This window comes from Podarcis pityusensis (genome assembly GCF_964106645.2).
Source record: "Podarcis pityusensis genome assembly, chromosome: 8".
Classification (NCBI taxonomy): Eukaryota; Metazoa; Chordata; class Lepidosauria; order Squamata; family Lacertidae; genus Podarcis; species Podarcis pityusensis.
The window spans coordinates 23461862-23488885 of NC_138033.1; the positions used below are offsets into that span (position 1 = coordinate 23461862).

General features: G+C 46.7%; 1 protein-coding gene and 1 long non-coding RNA gene across 4 annotated transcripts in view; one reads left to right on the plus strand and one right to left on the minus strand.

Annotated features, from left to right (window-relative positions):
* Positions 1 to 347: 347 nt before the first annotated feature.
* On the plus strand, positions 348 to 3421 carry ID3 (inhibitor of DNA binding 3). Its single transcript, XM_081015583.1, has 3 exons — positions 348 to 839; positions 1762 to 1831; positions 2578 to 3421. The coding sequence occupies exons 1-2, from the start codon at positions 513 to 515 to the stop codon at positions 1816 to 1818; spliced, it is 384 nt and encodes a 127-aa protein (XP_080871709.1). The 5' UTR covers positions 348 to 512; the 3' UTR covers positions 1819 to 1831; positions 2578 to 3421.
* A 1651-nt stretch (positions 3422 to 5072) lies between these two features.
* The window catches only part of LOC308482583, a 38788-nt gene continuing 16836 nt past the window's right edge, over positions 5073 to 27024 (minus strand). The window contains exons 3-5 of one of the 3 annotated variants that reach the window (XR_013989337.1): positions 18850 to 18947; positions 10832 to 10867; positions 5073 to 5467 (exon numbers count right to left, since the gene is read on the minus strand). This is a non-coding gene — a long non-coding RNA (uncharacterized lncRNA). Of the gene's footprint in view, positions 5468 to 7345; positions 8245 to 10688; positions 10868 to 15617; positions 18734 to 18849; positions 18948 to 27024 lie in introns of those variants that run through there. The other 2 variants (XR_013989338.1, XR_013989339.1) reach the window with 2 other exon arrangements.

Below are 27024 nucleotides of genomic sequence, written 5' to 3' on the forward strand. Positions count from 1 at the left end.
ATATAAGAATTAAATCGGACAAGGCGAATGGCACACATTTCGAATTTAACTCTGTTTAATTGAATGGAATAGAGAGAGCGAAAGGGGGAGGGAAGGAAGGAAGCGCTTTTGATAGCTGGCCCCTCCTTCTTTGTAATCAGAGCTTCCTCATTCCTTTGATGTCCTCTGCTATTCGGTGTCAGCCGAAGCCAATAGAAACCTGTTTTGCAGTTTAACCATCTTGTAAACGTTCCATTCCAACATTTTCGCTGTCATCAGAGCGAAGGGGAGTGGGAGGGGGAACGCGGTGGCTCATTTGCATCAGCGGGCGGGCTTGAGCGCTCAAGCTCAGCTATAAAAGCAGAGTGGGGTGACAGCCCTTGCTTTTTTGCAAAGAAGCATCTTCTGTGTGCGCACAATAGAGAATTAACCAGGCCGGCAAGCAAGCGGCAGTATCGATCGATCGATCGCTTCTCCGCCTTAAGGAAGGAAACCTTGCTCTTCTGCAAATCCCTCTCTCCTCCTTTGCTGCCATGAAAGCCATCAGCCCCGTCAGATCGGTCAGGAGCTGCTACGAAGCCGTGTGCTGCCTCTCGGATCAGAGCCTCGCCATCACCCGGGGAACGAACAACAAGAGCCCGGCTCTGGAGGAGCCCATGAACCTCCTTTACGACATGAACGACTGCTATTCCAAGCTGCGGGAGCTGGTGCCGGGGATCCCGCAAGGCACCAAAGTCAGCCAAGTGGAAATCTTGCAGCACGTCATCGACTACATCTTTGACCTGCAGATCGTGCTGGAGGAGCAGGCGAAGAAGGGGCAAGATCCGTCCGCAGCCGAGACTTCCCTACTCTCTTTAAAAGTAAGGAGATTTCCCTTAGAAGGAAGAGGTGGCGAAAACCCAGGGAGCCTTCGTGGGCGCACACAAGGTTGAGGGGCGGGGGGGGGGGGAGCCAGGGAAAATGCTGTTGCTATAGACGCGCCATGTAGGCTAATTTGGGTTATGAGTTAAAGTAATGATCTAACGGGCGCCAGCGGGAGCCGCGTCCTGCCTGCGCTCCGCAGAGCGCTGTAAGGCAAATTGCAGTGGGTCGCGAGATAATCCGTCCTTTGCGCTATCCAGCCTTGAGCAAACTGTGTGCGCCTCTAAGGCTGTGGAGTCCTATCGCAAACGGGCTGCGGGAGTACTTTGCTTGCTCGGGAATAGGCGCACAGTTTGCACTCTTCTCTGCCATATGCGTTGGGAGGGAGGGATTTATGGGCACTTTTGGTTCCACTGACAGCTGCGCCTTCAGCAGGGTCTAAACTGCGGTCCTAAACGTTTTACCTCCAAAAGAAGATCTGCTGTATTTATTTGTTGGGGGGGGGGGTGTTTTTTAATCTTAATAATCTTTTTAATCTTAATAAAGTGCTTGGGATCCCAGGTTCAGTGGGACTACTTGAGCAGGATCTAAGATAACAATCTTGGGTTCTGATCCTAAGGACCCCATGCTAAACACATTTGATGTAAATTGAATTGGCACTGCTGTCCATTCAGGCTGCAATCCGTGGCATTTTCCTGGGAGTAAACCCTGTTGAATGTAGTGGGACTTCTGGCTAGGCTTGCATTGTCAGTCAATAGGTGTTGCTCAGCAGAAATCCCACTGAAAAGTCAATAGGATCATGGTCCTGTGTGCAGCAAACCCATTCTCACTGTTCCCGATCTTTATTTTTTTGTATCATGTGGCGTATATTAAACTGTGAACTCAGTATCTCCTTAACGCTTCTCTCCCCTTCTCCCATAGGCTGCAGAGCTGGCATCAGAACTTTGCTCAAAAGAGGAGAGGAATCTCTGCCACTAACCTCTTAAAACAGGTAACAGTCAAGAAATACCCAAATTATTTTTTGCCCCATCCCCGATCTCAACCAGCAAGACACCTCAAGCAGGTTTTTTATTAAAAAACAACCACCAAAATATTTTTAAAAAACCCTACAGTCAGTCTAGAAATCTAGATTTGCACCCCAATGTTTACTCCAGAGTAGTCCTACTTGACTGCCCTCCCTGGAACAGATTGTGGTCTTTAGAGCCCCTTGTCACTGCTTGGCAATAAGGCAGCAGCCTCAGATGCCTCCATGCTTTTGCCTGTAAATGGAGTCATTATTTTTACAATGTCATTCTTTTTATAGCTTTAAGTCTCTGCAGCTGCTTAAACAGCCCTGTTGAAATCAGTGAATCAAGAGGCACTCTTCTTCTTTCTCTCTCCCTCTCTTCTCTTCTCCCCCCTCTTCTTTCTTTTCTTTTCTTTTTTTAAAGTCGAGAAGACACCACTGAAGAGTTTGTCCCCTCCCTCAGAATCTGTAATTTTAGATACATCTGCAGAAAGTTAGAAAACAGAAGGGTCCATTTCATTCCACCCTCTGCTGCCCCGCCTGCTTTAGATTTTTGGTGCCAATTAGCAAACCTCCAGCTTTGAGTGTTGGCTCCTGATTCCTTATCAGCTGGAGGTAAATAGAAGCTTCCTCCCTGGCGCCAGGATGTCTGCAGACCTGCCTCTGATCTGTTGCTGAAACTGACATGTCTTTCTCTCCCGCCTCCTCCCCCTTCCTCCCCCTTTTTTCAGACTGCAGGTGTGGGATCCTGACACTTGGTTCTCTCCAGTGAGACAGAAGATAGAAGAAGAGGAGAGAGAAAAAAGATCTTGAGTGGGGAAAGGATCTGACATTTTAACCCCGTGCATCCAGTAATGGAGAGACCTCCATCATTATCTTCCAGATAAACTGTGGAACATGGGTCTTGCCTGGCAGTTTCAGATGCCTTGACTGGTCTTCCAGAAACAACTTTCTGCCCTCAATCTGTTGTTCTCTTCCAACTGCCTGAAAACAAAATTTGCAGGCCAGAGGAGGGGGGCGGGCGGGTTGAAAGCAAGCCCACCTTTTAATCCACTCTCAGATTTAACTATCGGATTGCTGTATTGCACAAGAAGAAACTTTGTGGGGTTTGAGTGTGTGTGTCGGGACGGTTTTTTTTTAAAAAAAGCTCTGAGCCATCAGATTTTTCGCGTTGATCCTGGTCGGGAGATTTCTTAGTGAAATCGCACACTTCCAACATTGCAACAACTTGTGACAAATGTGGACCGATCTATTGTTTGCTCAGAAAAAAGGGCAACAACAAAAAAAAAACTTTGCAGATATGCAGCTTGTATGTATATTTTGGATTATAGTTTTTTAACATCATTTTTTGGGGGGGTGGAAGGGGACTTTCAAGAACATGAAAACTGAGGTGTCTTGGGGCTGTTTCGCCTCATGGTTTTTATTGTTGAACTCTATAATAGAGAGAACACATGTACCTTTTTTTCGCAGGAAGGTTAATTTCTGCATCCATGAATTGTACTTCCTTTGGTTAAAAAAAAACTTTTTATAAAAGTTTCTTACATAATAAATTTTAAGCTGTTTTTTTAAAAAAAACATATCTGAAAACTTTTTGGGAGGGGGAAAAAACTTCTTAGACCAGACCACCACATCGCCTTTCACACCCCTTATAAACACTTGAGGTATTCTGAGCCAGTCCTGGCCCAACCTGGTGGCCTCCAGATTTTTTGGACTACAATTCCCATCAGCTCTGGCCAGTATGGTTGTGTTGGCTGGGGCTGATGGGATCTGTAGTCCCCAAAATGGGACTCCCACCAGGTTGGTGATGGCTGATCTGAAGAGCCTACAGATTATAATCCCCTTAAAACTTGGAAACTCTTGTCTTGCAGCAACTGCAGTTTCCTAAAATAGGTGCAATGGCTGCTGCCTCGTTTTGACAACGCCAGTAGCCTTTAACCACCACCAACAAAAAAAGAAGGCAAATGTTGATGAGTGTTGAAGCCTTGGAGGAAAGCATCCAGTTATCTCCTAGGTGGCACCAGCTATAAACAATATTGCAAATGTTATTGGTGGTGTTAAAACAACTTGTGTGCACTGTAGGCAGCAACTGAAGGTGTTCTCCACTGAAACTGTTTAGGAAGCTGCTGAGGCAGCTGGTGCTCAACAGAGATGCCATTCTAATGGAGTTGTGTGGAAATGGGACGAACACAGGGCTGTACCAGCTGCACGAACCACCCACATAGTTGCTTACGGCACCAATATTTTTGGGGTGCAGTTGGGAAGCACAATTAACACAGCTCTCCAAGGGATCCTGGGATGGGTATTATAGAGTCGTGGCTTGTGGAAGCAACATATAAACAACTCTACAATTAATTCATATTTAATCCAGAACTCTTGATGGGTGAGTTAAACAGTGAGAAGTGTTAACAAGCAAGCATAAAAAGAAGGCACTCTTTGAGCTGGTGTTGGGTGATGAAAAAAGAAGCTGTTAAGTCCCTGGTTTGAATCTCTGAACTCACTAGGTAATCTTAAGACAACAATTGGGTCTCTGCCTCAGTCCTTGCATCTGCAGCATGGACATAATACTAAGTGGTTGCATTTGATCACTTGCACATGCACTCCAGACGTCAACATTGTATTTCTTTGCTTCTGTCCTCTGCCTATGCACGGGTAAAACTTGATAATACAGCCTCTGTAAAGGAAAGTAATTTCTCTTGGGGGTGTAAGGGTGAATTTCACTGTGCCCCCCCCCCACAAAAAAACCTAGTTTGAACTAGTAAATTATTCTCCCATGCTCAAATGGCAAAGCTGAGCAAGATCCCAAGGTAGCTGCCAGTTGCAGGCTGGGAATTTACGCCTAGTTGAAAGTTGGCAAAGCAACCGGCAGTTACTGATCTATTGCAGCTCTTCAACTGCGCATCTGCCAGTCTTAGCCTGATTGTCTTGCTGGCACAGGCCAATGCAAAGCATACCTCTCTGCCTTTGCAACACTTTAGGTCATTGGAAGTCAAAGCGCTTTTTCACTGCTCTATGTGGTACACGATTGCTTAAGGTGGGGTGGTTGTTGTTTTTTTTAATTAAAAAAATACAGTGTCATCCAACCAGTACTTGTACTTGATATGCTTGTGATTCTCTGGAATCACAGTATATTCTGAAGGCACGATGGTCAGTTGTGCAAATAGATCTTTGTTCCAACCTCTGCTTAGCTAACATTCAGTGATTAGTGCTGAGCAGGTCACTCCAGTTTCAGTAAGGATTGTATATATCAGGGACGTTCAACCTGTTGATCGCAATCTACCGGTTGATCTCTGGGTGATCCTGTTCGATCACGTGCTCCTGATTGATCCCCTCCGCCCAAAAAGCTCAACAACTTTGGTCAATCCAATGGGTAGATCACTGCCAGTTTTTTTTATAGTGAGAGTAGATGGCAGTCTCTTGGGAGTTGGACATGCCTGGTATATATCAAGTGGGTAGACTGGGATCTACTGGTAGACTTCTCTGATTTACAGGGAATCTGCTTAAATTTATTACTCTTGACAGGTTGAACAATAGGGCCTTGTTTTGTTTTGTTTTGTTTTGTTTTAAATTAAATTTCTGGGATGGCTGACGTTCTGCTAATCACTTAGCCTTGGTGTTGCTCACCTGTAAAATGGGAGATATTGCAGCGCATTAGGATTACTCAGAAGTCCTATTGAATTTACTTCCAGGTAAGTGCATTAACTAAATAACATTAAGTGCAGTGAGGTAAGTGTTGCAGCCTTAACCAGTGGCCTTTCAGTTAGGCCTTGCACAGTTTTAAAGAGTTTTGAGGTGGAATACCTGATCCGCAGTAACTTAAGATGTAGATACACACTTAATGTGTGCAGCTTATGCGATGTGGAAGGAAAGTAGCTCTGCCCTATTTGCATTTGGTTCCACCTTCATAGCCACTGTTTTCACACCTGGATGTAGTTGGTGGACCTTGGTGTTGCTAGTGAAAACAGCAAAGCAGATTCTGTAGGCTGGTAAAGGAGACTCTCTGGGCCAATACAAAGGTGGTCACCAGCTAGACAACAAGTTAGTGCTTATTGACATGATATGGCCCCTGGGTTTAAAGCAGACTGCCCAGGTGGCCTTTTCAGTAGAGAGGGATACATGGTTAATGATGTGTTGGAATGCTGTTTCTCTGCGGCATAAAAGCTGCAGGACTTCAGAGAGTGAATAATAATAATAAATAGGACCCTGTTCACATTTGTCTAGAGCAGGAGTCAGCTCTAGACAGTCAGGGTCTACTGTCCCTCAGACCTTGTGGGGGGCCGGACTATATTTTGGGGGAAAAAATGAACAAATTCCTATGCCCCACAAATAAACCAGAGATGCATTTTACATAAAAGAGCACATTCTACTCATGTAAAAACGTGCTGATTCCTGGACCGTCTGTGGGCTGGATTTAGAAGGTGTTTGGGCTGGATCTGGCCCCTGGGCCTTAGTTTGCCTACCCCTGATCTAGAGCCTCTCCCACCCACTTCTATTCTTTACCAACTGAAGAACATAAGAAGAGTCTGCTGAATCAGGCCAGTGGCCCATCTAGTTCCGCATCCTGTTCTCACAGTGATCAACTGGATCCCTATGGGAAGCCCATAAGTGGAACCCAAGCACAACAGCTCTCTCCGCGCATGGGATTGCCAACAGCTGGTATTCCAAGGCAGACTGCCTTCCAACAGTAGAGGAAAAACAGAGCCATCAGCATTAGTAGCCATTGATAGTCTTTGTCTGAAGCCAGCGACATGCCTGCTATGTTATTTATACTCCAATGCAATTGGATTTAGATGGCATTCATGATAATTTTGCAACAGCCCTCATGCCACTCAGCTGGGGGCAAGAGCAATGGGTAGAAACAGACATAGCTCATCCCCCTTTATCTTATGTGTTCAGTGAGGGTTGATGAGATTTTGGCCGGTTCCTTCTATCTTTTGGTATAAGGTTTGCAGTTCAATCCTACACATGCCCATAATCGGAAATAAGTCACACTGCATTCTTGGATAATTAATCCCAGATAAAACAGGATTGCAGCACCCTTTCTCTCCCTCTTTTTGATGTGCCCTCATCTCTTCTGACACCCCTGAACATAAGCAGAGTGTCCCCCCCTCCCTCTTTCCATTGCTTTATCCATTTCACCTTATTTCTCCTCTCCCTTTCTGGGCTTCCCCATCCCACATAAAATTAGTTCGAGGTCTCCAGTTGCCCCACCCAAAGTGTTGCTTTATTTTGTGTAAGCTATTTGTCTGCCATCCTTCATAAAATCTTATCCCAGGGTAGTACATTTTTTTTATTTTTATTTTTAAAAAATCAAAATAAAATATACAATAAACTTCAGGAAATGGTAAAATGCTTTTTCTGAAAAACTAGTTATGTGCAGAGACACAACCTCCCTGCTTCTTTTATTTTTTGGGAGGGGGATTAGACAGCAATGTTGGGAGGGGAAAAAAATGGAACAGAAATACAACACGGAGACTAGTTGCTTAATCCTTTACCCTCCACTCCAAACCCTCCCGCTAGCTGCTTTTCCCTTACAGCAGTGGTGTCCAAACTTTTTTTCAAAGAGGGCCAAATTTGATGAAGCTTTTCTTATGATTTTACCCCACAGTTGTTGAACTTACATAAAATTAGTTCGAGGTCTCCAGTTGCCCTTCTTTCTGGGAAGAAAAGTAACCCACAAGTGGGTAATTTTGAACAGAGAAGTTGTGAGTGGAGAAGTTAAGCTCCTTCTTGCTGTTGCTTCTCTACTGCAAACTTCCTCCCCAGGCTGCTTTTCTTCAACATTTTGTAGATAATGAGCACAACTGATACGGCTGCATCTCTGCTTTGCACCCCGTTTTGCATGAACAGTTACCTGCAGCTCCACTCCTTGTTGGCAAAGGCCTCTTGAGAAAACCACCTTCACTGCGTTTCAGGAGCTCGTTGTTTTTCAAACCTGGAGCTATTAAAAAAATGATCAGCCAATGGAGGGACAAACCGTAATCCTGATACCTCTTTTCTACCTGGCTTTCAGGATTCTTTTTCTCTCTCTCGCTGTCATAATGTCCCAATCCATGACAAGTGGGGAAGTTCTTGCCAGCTGTTTATTCTATAGTTAAGCACATGGAATTCGCCCGCGCAAGAAACAGGCACCAACCTGGACGGCTTCAAAAGAGGATTAGGCAAATTCATGGGAGAGAAGTCTATCATGGAATCAGTGTGTGCCTCTGAATACAGTTCTCTTGGAAAAGCTGCTGTTGTGCTGAGGTTCTGCTTCTGGGCTTCCCATGTGCATCTGGTTGGCCACTGTGATAACAGGATGTTGGCTTGTGACAGGCATTTGGTGAAGGGTCCTTCTCCTGTTCTGACAATCCAGCACCAAACAGGATAGGAATATCACCTGCTTCCTTTCCCAACTCTTCCTAATGACGAAGAAAGTTTAGGCGAACAGTGTACAAAATGGTACTGAAATCCAAGCAGCAACTTCTGCTTTGACACTCGTCACTTTGTTCTGTGGTCACATTCACACCAGGGATTTAAAGCACTTGGCTTCTTCCACTGAACTGTAATCTTACCCCTCACAGAATTGCAGATCCGGAAGGGACCATGAGGGTCATCTAGTCCAACCCCCTGCAGTGCAGGAATTTTTCACCCAACATGAGACTCGAACCCACAAACCTGCGGTTAAGGGTCTCATGCTCTACGAACTGAGCTATCCCTCCCTTAACACACTACAGAGCCAGTGTGGTGAAGTGGTTAAGAGCGGTAGACTCGTAATCTGGGGAACCGGGTTCGCGTCTCTGCTCCTCCACATGCAGCTGCTGGGTGACCTTGGGCTAGTCACACTTCTCTGAAGTCTCTCAGCCTCACTCACCTCACAGAGTGTTTGTTGTGGGGGAGGAAGGGAAAGGAGAATGTTAGCCTCTTTGAGACTCCTTCGGGTAGTGATAAAGAAGGATATCAAATCCAAACTCTTCTACAGTTCCCAGGATTCTTGGGCAGAGGCCATTTTGTGCTTTAAATGGACATTCAAGATATAGTATGCATGTGGTCTATAAATGGGCAGGACAGAGAGCATGCAGAGAACTAGCAGAGGAACCACAACAGAGCTCACCTCAGTATGAGCAAATGCACCTATTTTCCCCCATCCATATTTATCTATTTTAAAGTATTATTACCTTAAACATTATCCCGCCTTTCCCCGCTTAGCTGTCCAAGACAGCTAACGACAATAAAGCACACACAGTTACAATAAAAATGAAACCTATTAAAAACCAGCAGAAGGAAACAGTAGCCAACATACAAATCACACGTGACAAACAATAGATTCGTGCAACGTATCACAAACTGATGAAATTTGCTATTGCAAGAAGTGGTGACGCCTGCTGGCTTAAATGGTTTAAAAAAGAGATTAGCGTAATTCGTGGGGGAGGAGATGTCTATAATTCACGCTGTTTCCAATGTTCAGGTGTGAGTGCCAGTGCCAATGGAGCCAAAATGGAACCACACACACACACACAGAGGAGATTTTGGCATGTTTGGGGAAACCCTGAGGTTTGCAGAATACTGGAGGCGGGCAGGGAAGTTAGGAAAAAAGTCTTAAAATGAGGATTACAATAAAAACAACAACGGACCAGCAAGGACTGTCAGTGCTCAGTGGCAACAAGATCATGACTTGAGTCTTGGAGGGGAAATGGAAAACTGGAAGCGGGTGGTGGAATGGAGTATCACAGGAGGGGATGGCTGGCTGGAACTCTGGGCAAGAGCATTTCACACTTGAACATTCTGCTGCCAGTCCCCCTAGGAGGTAGGTTAGGCTGACAGATGGTGACTGGCCAAGGATCACCCAGTGAACTTCATGGTTAAGCAGGACTCGAACCCAGGCCGCTCAGACCTGGGTTCGAGTCCTGACTCAACCATGAAGTTCACTGGGTGATCCTGGGCAAGTCACCGTCTCTCAGCCTAACCTACCTCACAGGGTCATTGGTGAGGATCACATGGAGAGGGAAGGGAGAACCTGAAGGTATGACACCTTCAGTTCCCTGGAGGGAAGGTGGGATAGAAATACAATAAAATAATAAGCTCCCAAAATATTAATGCTCTGGTTATCTCCCGCTTGGACTACTGCAATGCGCTCTACGTGGGGCTACCTTTGAAGGTGACTCGGAAACTACAACTAATCCAGAATGCGGCAGCTAGACTGGTGACTGGGAGCAGCCGCCGAGACCATATAACACCGGTCTTGAAAGACCTACACTGGCTCTCAGTACGTTTCTGAGCACAATTAAAAGTGTTGGTGCTGACCTTTAAAGCCCTAAACGGCCTCGGCCCAGTATACCTGAAGGAGCGTCTCCACCCCCATCGTTCTGCCCGGAAACTGAGGTCCAGCACCGAGGGCCTTCTGGCGGTTCCCTCATTGCGAGAAGCAAAGCTACAGGGAACCAGGCAGAGGGCCTTCTCGGTAGTGGCGCCCGCCCTGTGAAACGCCCTCCCATCAGATGTCAAAGCAGTAAATAACTACCTGACATTTAGAAGACATCTTAAGGCAGCCCTGTTCAGGGAAGTTTTTAATCTGTGATATTTTACTGTATTTTTGGTTTCTATGGAAGCCGCCCAGAGTGGCTGGGGAAACCCAGCCAGATGGGCAGGGTACAAATAATAAATTATTATTATTATTATTATTATTATTATTATTATTATTATTAGAAGGCAACAGTGCGGGGAGAGGGCTACTTTTGTGCCACACTGGGTGGGCTTCCCAGAGGCACCTGATTGTCCATTGTAAGAGACAAGATGTTGGAGTGGATGGACCACTGCCCAGATCCAGCAAAGCCCTCCTGATGTTTGTCTCTGTCGAGGGACCCACCTGGCAACAGAGCCTGCAGGGAAAGAAAACTGGTTCAAATTAAAGCAGCTCTCTCACTTTGGAGCGGAGAGACTGTCTGTTCCACCCACACTTTCCCCCAAACGTAGGCATGAAAGCTTCTTCCCGGGCGCAGATGTTGGTACCTTTGAACTCTTGTCTTCCTGTCATCAGCTGGATGCCTGGCGGGGTGGAAAAAAGGAACATTAGCCTTAAATCTCTCCTCAAACAGGTGAATGGAGAAAACCTCTGTCTCTATAGACCTCTCCACAACAGGGGTCCTTCCTAGCAGATGAAGGACCTGCCACTGCCAGGATTTTGCCTTCTTCCGCTCCATCTTGGCAGTGAGGGTGGGGGGGTGGGGGGTGGGGGGGTGTAACTCCCCCTGTGAATTTTCTGCAACTTACATAGATCCTACATTTATATGTATTGTCACCAGATAAAAGGGGGGCGGGTGGTATATGGAACCAGAAGTGATGTGCCTATTTTGCCTCTTCCTCACCCTGACCTAAGAGCTATATTTCACAAGGGGTTTGCTTCAGAGCAGGCCAGTGTGTTACAGATGAGCAAGCAAAGGAGACACGTCATTGCCACATATTCACATGTAAGAATAAGCCAGGGTCATGATTATGCCATTTCACTAAACGTTTAATTGCCTGATGATATCAATTGTTCAATCACTAGTGGTTAAATGTTTGTTTATTTTGAGTATTTCTACCCTGCGGTTCATATTTAAAAGGCTCCTTCAGTGGCTGACATACAATCAGTTGAAACAAGGCAGCCCGTGCTCACAGGTTTACAGTCTAAGGATATGTAGACATTAGTGGCTGGCTTACGACACAGCAAGGTCGTTGTTCCCTCCTGCTGCATTTCAAGTCTTGTTGCACACATCAGAGACTGGGGTGGGGTGTCTACACTCGATTCACATTACCCAATTTGTTTCTGCAAGCCTGCAACTGCCCTGAGCTCCAATTCAAGGGAGTCGAAATCTGAGCATACACTTTCATCTGCACATGTGCAATGGCTGTCTGAACTGTATACACCTTGGCTTAACCTGGACCTGGTGTTTTCAAATCAAATGGAAGCTGGTTTAATAGGAAACACATCAAACAGCAGTATTTCTCAGGAAACGACAGGATGCATTATGGATTGTGGCTGGCATCATGTATAAAGGTAAAGGGACCCCTGGCCATTAGGTCCAGTCGCGGATTACTCTGGGGTTGCAGCGCTCATCTCGCTTTATTGGCCAAGGGAGCCAGCATACAGCTTCCAGGTCATGTGGCCAGCATGACTAAGCCGCTTCTGGCGAACCAGAGCAGCGGACGGAAACACCGCTTACATTCCCGCCAGAGCGGTACCTATTTATCTACTTGCACTTTGACGTGCTTTCAAACTGCTAGGTTGGCAGGAGCAGGGACCAAGCAATGGGAGCTCACCCCGTCACGGGGATTCGAACTGCCGACCTTCAGATCGGCAAGCCCTAGGCTCTGTGGTTTAACCCACAGCGCCACCCGCGTCCCGGCATCATGTATACTTGACTGCAAATGCCAGCGGTTGGGAGTGCACTGGAGCTGAAGGAAACGGGAATGTGTACATAGCTGAACAGACATGAAAGGAAAAGGTGACAGGGAGGGAGGAGGAGAAGCGGTTTTCATTATTTACCGTTCTGTTACTGGTTTATCAAAACTGTGCTTTCTTTTTTATTGCTACTTTCTGTTTAAACTTTATATAAAATTAAATAATAATAATAATAGGCGAAGGCATTCTCCCAAAGCAAAATAGGAACAATGATTAATCAGGGACAGATAGAAGAAAATAGGGGCTTTCCCTGTTTAGTAAGGTAAATTGGGAGGGATGAAGATAACAACCCTTGTGGGTGAGATTCACAAATCAAATGTTGCACTTTACAGGAAGGAGCATGACTCAACTTTGCTTCTGCTTTGTACACAGCAGTTCCCAGAAACCCAGGTCCAGAGATACACAGCTGAACAGAGCAAACGCCTCAGAAATCAGCAGGGGAGGACTGCCACAATCCTGAGGGTCAGAGTTTAGTGGCTTAATTGTCAGTGGCTGCTGCTTCAGGGATCGTGTGTCCAGAGGAAGATGGCATAAGGGCATTTCCAGACTCTTGTTATTTTCCAGTGGGATTAAATAACATCCTGGCAAATCCAGGTTGCACCATCAGAGATGGAGTGTTTTGTGCACACACACAACCCCCCCCCAAAAAAACCCATACCTTTGCACATTATTAATAATGATCCCTCTCCATTCTGTCCTCACTGCAAACCTGTGAGGTAGATTAAGCTGAGAGACTGTGACCAGTCCAAAGTCACCCAATGAGTTTCATGGTGGACTAGTAGGGACTTGAACCCTGGTCTGCCAGCTCTTGGTCTACACTCCAGTTGCTGCACCACACTGGTTTATGATCTCTTCTATCTATTATCACACCTTTTAATGTTTGTCCAGGTCTTTTCTGAGCTGGATCCCACCCTGCCACTTGATTGACTAATTGATGGGACATTGCAAGTTTAATAAGGAGAGAGTCAACCATGAAAAATTGACAATTGAGAACTGATTAACATGTTCATCTGGAAATGTGGTGCAGACCTCCACTGGACTGTACCCCCTTTGCAATACAGAGGAACTGTGAGTGTGTGGGTGTGGGTGGATGTTAAGTACCATTGCCACCTTTCCCAAACTCAGTCAAACCTTTCCTGCAAACTTATAAGGAACACTAGTGCTATAACTCTTCCCTGGAGCAGGGAGGTCAACAGTACGTAGAGCCAGAGCCAATGTCAAGTCAAACTGACTAATTCTAGGTTTGTCCCATTCTACTCCTTGCTGAGTTCTACAAGGGCAAACTGGGAAGGAAGCTAAAAGGCAGGGCCACCCGCTGGACAGGTGATATCATAAGTTTATAAAAACTATGCATGGCATGGAGAAAGCAGATAGAGAAGTTTTCTTTTCTTTTCTTTTTCTTATAACACTAGAACTCACGAGCAACCAGTGAAGCTGAATGTTGAAAGGATAATCAGGAAATTAAGGATTTATACAATTTTGCAACATGCAGAGAATAGCATTCATAGAGAAATCAAAGATTGGAACTGAGGGAAGTCGGGGGGGGTATGGGAGGGTGGGGGGAGGGAGGAAAATGGGGGGAAATTAAGGATATTATGTTTTCAGATATAATGTTATGTTTAAGTTTCTAATAAAATTTATAAAAAAGAAAAAAAGAAAGAAGAAGAGGAGGAGGAGGAGGAGGATAATCAGGACAGATAACAAAAGAAAGAATTATCTTCCTGCGGTGCATTGTTAAACTATGGAACTCTCTCCCACTAGAGGCAGTGACGGCCACCCATTTAGTTGATTGGACAAATTCATGGAGGGCCCAGGGGTATCAATAGCTACTGGCCATGAGAGCTATGCTCTGCCTCCACAGCTGGAAACACCTTCTGAAGACCACTTGCTTGAAGCCACGGGAGGGGAGAGCATAGCTGTCAACATACAGATTTGAAAATAAGGGACCAGCAGCCTCTAAAATAAGGGATCGACAGCCAAAATAAGGGATTTTAGTCAATCAGCAGCCAAATGAAGCCTCAAGTGGTGGTTCCCATAGCGCTGCAACCCAGCAAAGGGGATGCAGCAAGGAAAACCACTGTCACCTCTCCGCTGGGAAGCGCTGAGCAAAGGCAAGTCCCCAGGCAACGCGGCAGATTTGATCGGCACAAGGCATGCAAGCTCCACCCCCCAGTCATCCTTAGACTCCTTATTGGGTGAGCAACGCAGCCAAACAACACAGCTGGAGCCTCCCTCCTCCCTGACCGGCAGGGAAGGAGGGAGAGGAGCTGCTTCCTTTGAAACCCGGGAAATTTAAGGGACATCAATAAGGGACAGCAGCGGGACATGGCGCTGGGATAAGGGACTGTCCCACCAAATAAGGTTGACAGCTATGGGGGAGAGTGCTCTGGTGCTGAAATCCTGCTCATGGATTCCCCTGGTCGGTCCCTGTGAGGATAGGATGCTGGACTAAATGTGCCACTGGCTAATCCAGCAGGCCCTCCTGCTGCTTTTATGTTGTAAGAAGGGAGGCAAGTAGGAGCTGACTGAGGCAGGCTTGAGGCTTATGGGGCAGTGCCCTGCAATGGACTTGTCCCATGTCCCCCTTTGTGTCCAAGCAATTGCTTCACAAAATAAAAAATCCTGCTGTCGTTTGACTCTTGCAGTGTCCCTGATGCTCCTAGTATCAGATAAGGCTAGAAAGGAAGTCACCCCAACTGCTCCTTTTGCCTGCTCCCTCCTCGCAGCCTTATGGTTTGGTCCTCACAGAAGGGGGGAAGCAGTGAGAAGGACCTCTGTTGTAACTCGAAAGCTGACTCCTCCTGGAGAATGTGGTTCAGGAGGCAGGACGTCACGACAGTGCTTGCTTTGTGTAACTTTAGCTTCTGGGCTTAAGTGACTTAGTCAAAGTGAGTCAGGTGCCCAGCTGGGACTAGAACCTCGAAGTCTTGGCTGGTCTCCTGCAAGAACCTGAATGGCTGGTCCCGAAACTGCCCCTCCTCCCACATAATAACCTGCCATGAGCCAAGCGACTGAATCCACCCACTGTGGCTTTGAGAAGCACCTGCCTCTCTCTGTTTCTGCATGGCGGGGGGGGGGTGAAGGGGAAGCTAGGTGCACACAGCCATCTCTTCAGCCTCACTGGGATCTCTCTCTCTCTCCCCCCCCCCCTTTCTTACAGCAGAGGGAAACTGTGCCCAGAGAGGAAGCAAGGTGACGAGGTGCGTGGGATGGCACACGCATCAGGCACAAGCGCCGCTGACGCAAGAAAGGTATCCACGTTCCCCTCGTTGTGCTTGTGGTGGGGGGCGTGGGATGAGACAGGAACAGGGGTCCCCTTGATCTCAGTGCTCTGAGGCAGCCTGGAAACCAGAGTTAAACAGTAAATTGTTTGCGCTGAAAGCTGGGCAGGATGCGGCGATGTGAGAAGGGGGTCTGTGTGAAGTACATTGTTCTGATTTCTTATGTGTTTATCCCACCCTGCCTCTAACGTCACTTCCATAGGATCATAGAATTGTGCTGATATAAGTAAAGTCCAACCCCCTGCAATCTGGGAATTACAGATAAAGAATCCCTGCCATCCAATTTCTGTCTAAAAACATCCATTGAAAGAGAGTCCACCACTTTCCAAATCCATTTGATAATAGAGAGAAGAATCTGTCCATTTCATTTCTCTCATTTTTTCCAGTTTCCAGTTACTCAGATTTCTGCAGTTAATTCGGAATCTTTAAAAAACAGCAACCAACCACACAACCCCACCATGAAAATTCTTTAGCATTCTAGTGTGGATTTCAACTAATTAAACACATTTTTGTATGCAGTTTTGACTAATGCACACATTTTGCCTAGCCGTTTCTCCTACTATAATTCCTTTTTGTGTGTTATTTGCAAAGGCAGGTCTCTCTGCACAGCCAATGGACAAGCCCAGCTTCCTGGGCCATGGCTCAGTGTTGGGGCCTGCAGAAGGTCCCTAGGTCAGTCCCCCAACAACTGTATTCACAGCTGGGAAAAACATCTGCCTGAGACCCTGAAGAGCCACTCAGCATAGGTGATACTGAGCAAGATGGACCAATGGTCTGACCTGGTATCCTATGTTCCTGGTGATGGGACTGGAGAAGGTTGTGTCTGGCTGTTTGGATGGTGGGTTTATGGCAGTGATGGGGAAGCTCAGAGCAGTGGACCATCAGGCATCTCTACTGGGCCCAAGAGGCCACCTTGGGCAAATTTCCAAGCCAAAAGGCATTCCATCCTACTCAGTCTTGGTCCTTTTTGCTTTGGTGCATTGATCAGCTGAGTCCCTGAATAAGTTAGCTGGCCTGCATTCCCATTGGAATGAATGGGACTTAAGCTGTGATTAAGTAGATTCAGTGATTTCTGTGGGACCTAAGCTGTTCAGCTAAGTCTGGAGCCAACTAAAGGACATTTATGGGTACATTCCTCAACACTGGCACACATCTCTCTGTGTTTTAAGGTATCTCCTCTCTGTGCTACCCCAGGAGAGGTTAAAAGGCATTTTGTCTGCATATCAGACAACAGGAGCACCTCCTAGTATCCTGAGTATTTAAATCAGGGGCTGCTAACCTGTTGTTGACCAACAACTCCCATCATCCCTGACCGTTGGCCATGCTGGCTGGGGATGTTGGGGCTTGGAGTCCAGCAAACATCCAGAGAGCTGCAAGTTAAGGCCACCCTTGTTTGAAACGAAGCACTCGTGTGACGATCTGCCCTTGTACTTTAGAAGGCCTGAGTTCAAATTTCAGTCCAACAGCAAACACTCCAGGCAGCCTTGTGTGCAAACTGCTGCCTCTTAATCTCTCCTGTCTGTCTGTCGCATGGAACTCTCTTTTTTTGGGGGGGGGGGGAAAGTTTTATTAAAAGGTTTTCTTGGGTAACAATAGAACATTCAGAGTCTCTGTTTTCAAGTCACAGAATCATTCAAACAAATCAGTCATATTCAGAGTGAGACATTACTGTTACAGGGGTTGAGGGAAAAGAAAAATAGGAAGGGAGAAGGAAGCAAAGGGCAAGACAGTAAAAAATCATTCTTCTACATAGTATATGAGCAAAGCTTTTGTGTCAGTGTCATATAAACAGTTACCTTCTTCTTGGTGGTGGTGCAAGAGACCAGAGGGCCCAGGGCATGTTTGGTTGAGAGTTGGTTGCAGCATGTTTTGTCTGTGTGTGAGAGGGGTGTGTGTTGTTGGGTGGGTCAAGTTAACCATATTGATTTGTATGCTGTCTAGGGGTGGGGTTGGTTTATTGTCTTTCTGGCTTGCATATGTAATAAAGGGGTGCCACATCGGGGTAAAAGTATCCTCCTGTGTTTGTCCCCATGTAAATAAAAAGATCAGTAAATAAAAAGATTAAACGAACAGAATGTCTTACCAGTTGGATTCTTTAATAATCACAGTGAAAGATAAAAGAACACGTCTACCTAGAAATGGTGGTGCTCCCAATTAAGGCGCACCCCCCGTCCCTATTAATCTACATCACTCCTATGTCTTGTAATCTGAGCTTGTTCCCTCTGCGCTTTCTGTTCTAACACTTTCTGAGCTCTCCGTGTCTTTGGAGAAGGGGGATGAATGCTGTCCAGAGACTGTGAGTCTGTTTACTCTCTCTCTTCTAGTATTTCTTCTGCCAGCTATTTCCTATCCAGTATTTCCCAGCTTCTGCCTTCTGAACCATGCCCCTCTGCAAACCACTGTTCCAAATGTATACTGTCCTCCTGCTCCTGGGAAGATTCAGGATCAGGATCAGGGCAAGGGGGTGGCTCCCACCATTCTTCCTCAGTGCAGCCCTCCTCAGCATGGTCTCTGACAGTTTGGTACCAGTGGTCCATGTTCACTCCCAACAGATCCCTCCCGTGTCTAGTTATGACACTCCTAGCAGCTGAGAGTAAGTGGTTTGTGACTTCTTTGTCATGTGAGTGCACATAATTGTCTTGGAAGATATTGAGTAGGACTAGTTCTGGAATTGTTTCTATTACCTGTTTTGTTATTTTGCAAATTTATTGTAAGACTAATATCCGAAAGGATCAGATTTGGGGGCATTCCCACCACACAGGGAGGAATGTGCCCATGGAGGAACAACCTCTCCAGTACCTAGGTGAAGTTCCTGGATGTATCAGTACTAGCTTTCATTATGTTAGGTACCATCTATAAATAAGTTTCAAAGCGAGTTCCCTTCTTTTGGCTGAGATATATTTAAAGTGTGACTTAGGCCAAAGTTCTGACCATCGGGTTGAGTTTTTTTGTGTCCTGTGTCACGTTCCCATTGGTCTTTGATTGTGGTGAAGGGGCTTGTAGTGGCGTGGATCAGTATTTTTGTGTATTGCAGATACCATTCCTCTGTTGCCAGAAGGGGTTTACCAAAGTTAGCCAGTGGCCTGGTAGCTGCCGCCTTGGCTACTCGGTTGTTTAAAAGGCCATGTAGTTGGTGATGGGTCAGCCAGGGTATTTGGGTGTCTCCTAGTTTCACATGGAACTCTTGACCTACCTCGGAGGACAGAAAGAAAAAGATAAGGGAGCCCTATGTAATTAACGTAAGCCTTATTCCCAGAAGGGAGCAGGGAGCAGGAGGGAAATGAGCCACCTACGCACACACGCACCCAGCTGCACAGCTGTCTTGCTCTTGTTGTGAAACAACTCTTGATCGATGTCACAAGTCAGCCTGGAGCATCTTGAGACCGGGCAGTCATTTGCAATGCTTTAAAAAAAAAAAAAAAAAAGAGGGATAGGAACATCAGAGCAATTTCTCCATAGAAAGGATTGCCGGTCTAATCAGCAGCAAATGGAATTCATGTTAGCATATATATGAAAGTGCTGTTCCTTCTGCCTTTGCAGTAGTAGCATATCTATCTATATATGTATATTATGCACACATGCACATGCACACAATCTAGGCAGGTGACAGATTGCTGTTCTTAAAATCACAGATCTTCTGAATCTATAGTTATACTAGAGCTGCAACAGTTTAATCCCGTGGTTCCCAAACTACCCCCCCCACCGCCACAGACCACTTGAAGATCGCTGAGGATCTTGGTGGACCACTTAATGGCTTTTCTGCTTGCTGTAGCAATTGCAATTGCAATGTGCTGTGTGCTAAATGCCATATGATCTTTAATTGCATTTTTTATTCTTTCTTTCTTATATATTATATTCTACTGTATTAGGAGTTAAACCACATGGAATTTAAATGACAACACAACGGAACACAGTATAAGAAATAGAAGAAGCAATAAAAATACAACTGAAAACCAGTTACGGATATTTAACATCGGTGCATTTTTCTCTGGGGGGGGGGGGACACAGGTGTATGCATACCCCTAAATATTTTGTGAATCTAAGTTTGGCCTCATTGAGGGGCAGTATTTCAATATGAGTAGGAAAATGAGAGTACCCCTAAACATTTTTTTTTAGAAAAAAAGCACTGTTTAACATGATGGGCGTCATGTCTTGTGTCTTCAACCACAAATCCACAGACCCACTGCTGCGGACCACTTCAGTGAAGCTCACAGACTACAGTTTGGTTTAACTGATTAACAAATTGTAGCTTGACTCTCTCCATTCTCCTCTCTGTTGAGTCTTACAAGGGGAGAACTGAGAGGAAGAAGCTGGCAGGCATTGCCACCTCCTTGTCTGGATGGACATAGAAGGAAGGAAGATGGGGATTGGCTGAAGGCTGGCTGAGATTCTTGGGGCAGTGCCTCACTTGCCCTAGAGAACGAACTTCAGCTGGGGAAGGCACCTTCTGAGTCTAAAGATGACATGGCCACATGGTCATAAAAAACCCCACGTTCAGAAGGTGTTCTATGATTCATCCTCATCCCCTTTCAGTTCTACAAGGCCAACCCTGAGACTAAGGAGGAAGTAGGCAACCCCTGCACCCCTTAGACTGGTCACAAGGAGGAGGCAAGCAGGCAGGGGCTGGCTAAGGACAAGCTGAGCTTGGTGGGGCAGGGCACCATTTGCCCTCCTGGACCAGCCCTTCTCAGCTCTCTTGGAGAGAGCTACAGTTTGCTATCACCTTCCGCCGAACCTGTGTGGAGGTTAGGGTGGTTTGATGGAAAGGATGCCAGAGTTCCCGAGCCGTGTTATGAATAATAATTTTATTACTTATATGCGCCCATCCGACTCCTTTCCCTCTCTCCCTTCAGGCCATCTCCAGCTTCAAAGCAGCTCCCTGTGTAAATACAACAGGAAGTGCCCACGGGGATTCTCGTAGATCATCACCCTCTCTTAGCTCATGGCAGTGATGTATGTGTACAGGTGTCTCTTTCTAAACCCCTATATAGCCAGTGGAAGAAGAGTCTGGCTCAGCATAACATGTGGGAGATATTAAGTGGGGATGAGGGGGGAAGAGGGCTCGATGGGGGGTGCCTGACGTACTGGCTGGGAAAACTCAAGGAAAGCAAGAGCCCCCACCCCACCCTGATTTCTCCCAGGCAGGCAGGCAGGCAGGAGCTGCTCCTGCTCCTGTGTACATAATCACTGGCTATGAAAGGCTCGTGATTGATGGCAAACAGCGTGGAAACACTCCCTCAAGAGCACCTGGCTTGAGGCAGACAGCTTCCAAGCATGTTTGGTAAAAGCTGTGAGGCAGTCGGATGCAGGCCGGCATAACTTCCGGGAGAGGAAGAAGAAGCAGGGGTCTCCCAGGAGGAATGTTGGGTCCCTGGGCTTTCTGAACTTGAGTCGCCATCAGGGATAAAAGGATCCTGCTGAAGATGAACAGACGACGTTCCTGAAAATGGGCCTCATCACTGCTCCTTGCTACAGTGGTACCTCGGGTTACAAACACTTCAGGTTACAGACTCCACTAACCTGGAAGTAGTACCTCAGGTTAAGAAATTTACCTCAGGATGAGAACAGAAATCGTGTGGTGGCAGCGGGAGGCCCCATTAGCCAAAGTGGTACCTCAGGTTAAGAACGGTTTCAGGTTAAGAACGGACCTCCAGAACAAATTAAGTTCGTAACCAGAGGTACCACTGTAATTGAATTTAACACAAGGGTGGTCACTTATGCATGGTGGAAAACAAGGACACAGACTTTCCTGATCCGTGTGGCAAGGTTGGGGTGGAGCAGGCATGCACCCCACACAATCTCTTCAGAACATCTACTGTGTGAGGTGGAATTGGTGGGCCTTTAACAACATACCTTCCAACATTTCTCCGATGAAAATAGGGATGTTGTTGTTGTTGTTGTTGTTGTTGTTCCACCCATTTGACTGGGTTGCCCCAGCCACTCTGGGCAGCTTCCAGCATATATAAAAACCATAATAAAACATTTAGAAAACTTCCCTATACAGGGCTGCCTTCAGATGTCTTCTAAAGATTGTATAGTTACTTATCTCCATGGCTTGTGGGTCATGTAACTCCATACCATGCAACATTTCTCCAATGGAAATAGGGGCGCCCTAAGTAAAAACCAGACATTTTGGGATCAAATCAGAAACTGGGACGCCTTTTGTAAATCTGGGACTCTCCTTGGAAAACAGGGACACTTGGAGGGTCTGTAAAAAGCCATGGCTGGTGCCCATTGAGACTTGTGGGGCATATGAGAAGTAGCCCAACAGTAGGTGGAGCCAGATCCAGACAGAGGCAACTAATTCTGGTTGTCCCTATCCTTCTCTCTGCTGAGTTGAGCATTATTTAATATTTATATGTTGCTTTTCAGCCCTCAGTGAGACTCCCAATGCTGTACATGAGCATGATCAAACCAGAACAACCCTTGTGCATTCATGATCGGGGCAGTTATATGCAATCCCACTTTCAATACCGTATCATCTACAAAAGTTTTGGGACGGACATGATGCTCTGTTTCCATTGGGACTTGTCCCATAGCATCCTAGTGAGATTCTATACCTTTTCAGGCCACAAATCTTCCTGTGTGTGTGTGTGTGTTGTCCTGCTTTTGCTGCATTACAGTGCCCAAGTGCCCTTGTGGACAGCAATAATGCAGTAGCACTGAGAAAGCAATGCAAAACAACTAATAAAGTGGGACGATGTGTGGGTAGTCCAATATTAATCCACTGCTAAAGCATTATTATTGCATCAATGACATGTTGCAGAAGATGCCTGCAAACAACAACAACAACCTATCAATCTGGATTGCTCCGAAAGCTCAACTATACTCTACTTGCCATCTTTCCTGGGTTGTATTCAACTAACTTTTACTCACGAGTAAGTCTACTGAAATCAATGGCCATGATGACTAACTTTGGCCCATCATTAATGTCAGTATATCTGCTCTGAGTAAAGTTAGTTGAAAGCATCCCCAGTGTGTCAATATTGTTGTTGCTGTCTCCCTGGATTGGGGCCACTGCAAAGATATATTGAGTCACAGGGAACTAGTTTTCATTTTGGGTTTCTGTCTTTTAAGCTGTCTCTTGAGGATGGCAAGAGAGGATTTGGTTTTGGGTGACTCACATATTGTGACCAGCATATCCTGTTGGCGTTCTAAAGTATGGAATGAGGCTACAAGACGCATGCAAACCAAGCACAATAATCTTCCCACCCCCCACCCCAGTTGTAGTAAATGGGATGCCACAACTTGTGACTCTTCTCTAACACGCTTGCACAATGGGGCAGGGTTCCAAATGGCAGCGCTGTTTATCATCCATTGAAGGCATCCAGCTCACCAAAAAAAAACAAAAAACAAAAAACCCCAACAAACCTCTGAATGCAGATCGTTATTTCCTGCATTATTGAGCTGGGAAACTGGATCCAGGCCCCAGCCAAGAATGGTTCACTAACCCGTAACATTATGCAGGGAGACAATGATCCTCCGGGAATGACGCATGAGGCTTTAGTAGTTCCCTGTCCTCTACTGTTACAGTGGAGACATCCATAAGGGCACTCACTGGCTCCTCTTCATGAGAACCAATTTCAGTCGATTGGCAGAAATTCAATTTTGTTTGCTTTTCCATGAGAAACTTGAATCAGAACGTGAACCCAAACACCTCCAAGTTCACACGTCCCTGAATTTGGCAACATGGTTCTCCAACCTGGCTACGTGTACCAAAAATGAGTGTATTAGGGGGAAGTGTGTTTTAAATGCATGTTAGTGAAAATATCATACAAAGATTCATAATACATGGGGAAATAGTAAGTACATTGGTCAATACTGCATATAAAAATCTGCTCATTAGAAGAAATTTGTAGTGAAATACTAACAGCTGTTTTGAAGGGGGGAGGAATCTGTAGTAAGGTGCAAAACTGAGATTAAGATTGGAAAACTGAGAAACTGGGTCAACAAAAGCTGACAGATTTGCCGATCCCTAACCATGGTATAGGGACGCGGGTGGCACTGTGGGTTAAACCACAGAGCCTAGGATCTGCCAATCAGAAGGTTGGCGGTTCGAATCCCCGCAACGGGGTGAGCTCCCATTGCTCGGTCTCTGCTCCTGCCAACCTAGCAGTTCAAAAGCACGTCAAAGTACAAGTAGATAAATAGGTACCGCTCCGGCGGGAAGGTAAATGGTGTTCCTGTGCACTCCTCTGGTTCACCAGAAGCGGCTTAGTCATGCTGACCACATGACCTGGAAGCTGTACGCCAGCTCCCTCGGCCAATAAAGCGAGATGAGCGCTGCAATCCCAGAGTCGGTCACAACTGGACCTCATGGTCAGGGGTCCCTTTACCTTTACCTTTAACCATGGTATAACCTTATATTTTGAGGGCTGAAACAAGTGTAGGGACAGCAGAGGTGGCCAAGGTTCGTCAACCATGCATGGCATTTTGAAATCACAAGACGTACAGTCAACATGTGGATATACATCAATCTGCAGTGCAATTTTAAGATTTGGGTTGGGAAGGCTGGATTCCAATTTCTGGTCAACCTTGAATCTCACTGGGTGGCCTTAGGTCAAGTACTTTCTCTGTGCCTAACCTACCACACAGGGTTGTGGTGACCACAATCCCCATGTAAACTTCCCTTGGGGAAAAGGCAGGATACGACCGCGAGAAACAAATCAAGAAAAGAACCATACATTTAATGTTCAGGAATGATTCTGCTAAGTGGCTAGAGGGACATTGGTTTGAAGATGTGGTAAGCCCTGCAGCCACATCCTATGGGTGCCTTCTAAGATTTGCCACATCAGCAATGGCAGGAGTCAGCATTGCATTCCTGGTCAGCATCCTGTGCTTAATTTTGGGCTGTGAGCTTTTATGTTTGGTTCTATGAGACTCAATATGCACTTTTTTTCGCTCACAACATTGAATGGGCTTAAAGGCACAGCTCAGCTTGATATATTGCCATACTGCAAAGGATTCTGGGGCATGTGCTAGAATGCACCCTGGATGGAAGGCATTGCTGTTCCCAGTTGCTCTCACCCTGGCTCCAATGTCAACCAAGACTGCACTCTGTACTGTGCCTGATATTTTTGTACAGCTTCCTAAAATCCTAGAATTGTAGAGTTGGAAGGGAGCATAAGGGTCCAACCCCCTGCAATGGAGGAATTTTTTGCCCAATGTGGGGTTCAAACCCCCAACCCTGAGATTAAGGAGTTTTGCACTCTACTGACTGAATTTCAAATGCAGAGGAAGATTGGGAGCGGTGGCCAATGCTCCCACACCACTTCAGATTGCAGAGCAGGATCAGAATGGCAGTGCAACCATTCTCAAAGGGCAAGCATTCTCTGCGACTCTGCAAGGCATGGACGCTAGCCCTGGTTGCAATCCCATCAGTTGCAAGCAACATTCCCATGCAAATCTGAATTGTGGGGCAAGAGCAGTCACAGGGAGTGCTGTGGAACACTCCCAAGGACTCTTGAGAACTATATCAGAAGGCAGCCCTAAAACTCTTTTGTAGGGCAAGAGTGATAGGGATGCACAAGAGAAGGCCAGGAATTTTGGGCAACACTCCCTTAACCCCTTCAGATTCCCAAGGATTAGGGAAGATTTGCACACCCATGTCTGAACCTCAGAACACGAAAGAACGCCTGATAAACACTCAGTAACGGACCCCTGCTCCCCTCCCCAAAACACAGCTTGGAAACCACCACACAACATCTAAAGAAGAAAGATAGTCAAAAGTCCGATTTTATTATTACACAATTGGTAGCAGCAGTCTCTGCTTTCATATTCAGAGGCGGGAGTGACTTCAGGTTCAAGGGCACCTGGGCAAAGCAAATATTTGTAAGCCTCTCTGGATTCACCTGGGAGAAGCAGCCACAGCATTGCAAACAAGCCACACTGGGTGGCTGCGCCAGGCAGCCATTTTAATTGCCCATAATGCCCTGGAACAATGCTGTCCTAGAGCACTGTGGGAAATCTGACATGGCCGCTCCACCCAGCCAACCAGTGTTGTTCAGAAGGCTATGGTGAAGAGGTGTGTGTGTGTGTGTGTGTGTGTGTGTGTGAGAGAGAGAGAGAGAGAGAGAGAGAGAGAGAGAGAAATTAAAAGGGGTGGGCAGGGCTGGTATCAGCAGTGGGCCCTGCTACAGTGCTGGCAGCCCAAGGCTGCTGGGCACCAACCCCAGCCCTGCTCTTCGGCAAACCTAACCCTGCTCTGATCCACTGCACTGCAAGGGCACAAGAAAGGGCAGGAACCTACTGGTTGGAGTGGGGGGGGGCGCTCAGATCGATAACCCCCAAGCTGATCCGGCTTGGCTTTTATTCGTTCAGCCAGTGAGACTCTTACTCTGAAGCCTCCCCCCACCTGTTTCCCTCCCCCTCCCTTTTTGTGCTGAAAGGGGGGGGGGGAATTAATGCAAAGTTGCTTTAAATTAGAAAAGAAAAAAAATCCTGACACAGAGAACAACTCTGGCCGGCTGCTGGCTGGTGGGTCTTGGCAGGCTTTGGAAACTGATGCAATCAGCCGTGATTAACAGTGGGGAGAGGCCTGGCTTGACAGCACTCCCCCACCTGCGTTTGCCATTGTGTTCCTGTTAGCTGCTCGCAGGTGTTTGCTGGCGCCAGGCTGTCTGAGCTCCCAGCCTCGGCTCCTTCCCCCGCCCCTCCCTGCCGGCTGATCTCTGCCTCTCCGCTTCCAAGTCCATTCAATGCGCCTCTCTCTCTCTCTCTCTCTCTCTCTCTCTCTCTCTCTCGCTCATTCACACGTCTGCAAACAAGGCCCCACATAGAAAAGGCCCAGCCGCTTGCTCTCGCGCTTAATAGCCTCTTTCCAAAAAAGAAAAAAAGCACCATCCATTGCTTTCGAAACGCCAAAAATCCTGCACAAATTCCTGCCTTAATTTCTCTGCGAGTCTCTTCCCCCCCCCCCCCGCGGCCTTCCTCGCGCGTGGTGGTACGGGGAATACTCAGAAGTCTTCTCTTTGGTCCTCCATTCCCCCCCCCCCTCCCAGCCCTTTCCCCCTGTTTATTACTCGCTCTCGATCGGGCCAAAGGGGGCTTTTGACCGCGAAATAATTGAAAGAATTTCATTCCTCTCATCTCTCTCTCCTCCCCCCCCCCCGCCCGTCTTTCCTTTCTCTTCCCACCCGACCTTTATAAGAGAGGAAGAGAAACCTAGAGGCCGCTTCCAGTTTTCCTCGTGCATTGAGATCTGTTTAATCGCTCCTGGAAACCGGGTAGTTGGGGGCGGGGGGGGAGAGAAATGTGCCGAGCCTTGCCCTTAAGTGATTTAAAATCATTTCCAAGAGGGGGGGGCGGTATGTAAAACAGGGTTGCTAATAATATTGCTGTTGTTCCCTTGGCAGGGCTCCTGTGCCTTTTAACAGCTGCTCAAGCTGAACTCCCCACAGGTAGCATTTTCCCCTAGGTTTGCATGTGCTGGGCAGGGAGCGAGGTTAGGGGTTCACTTGTTGAGCTTGTGCTGGGAGTTG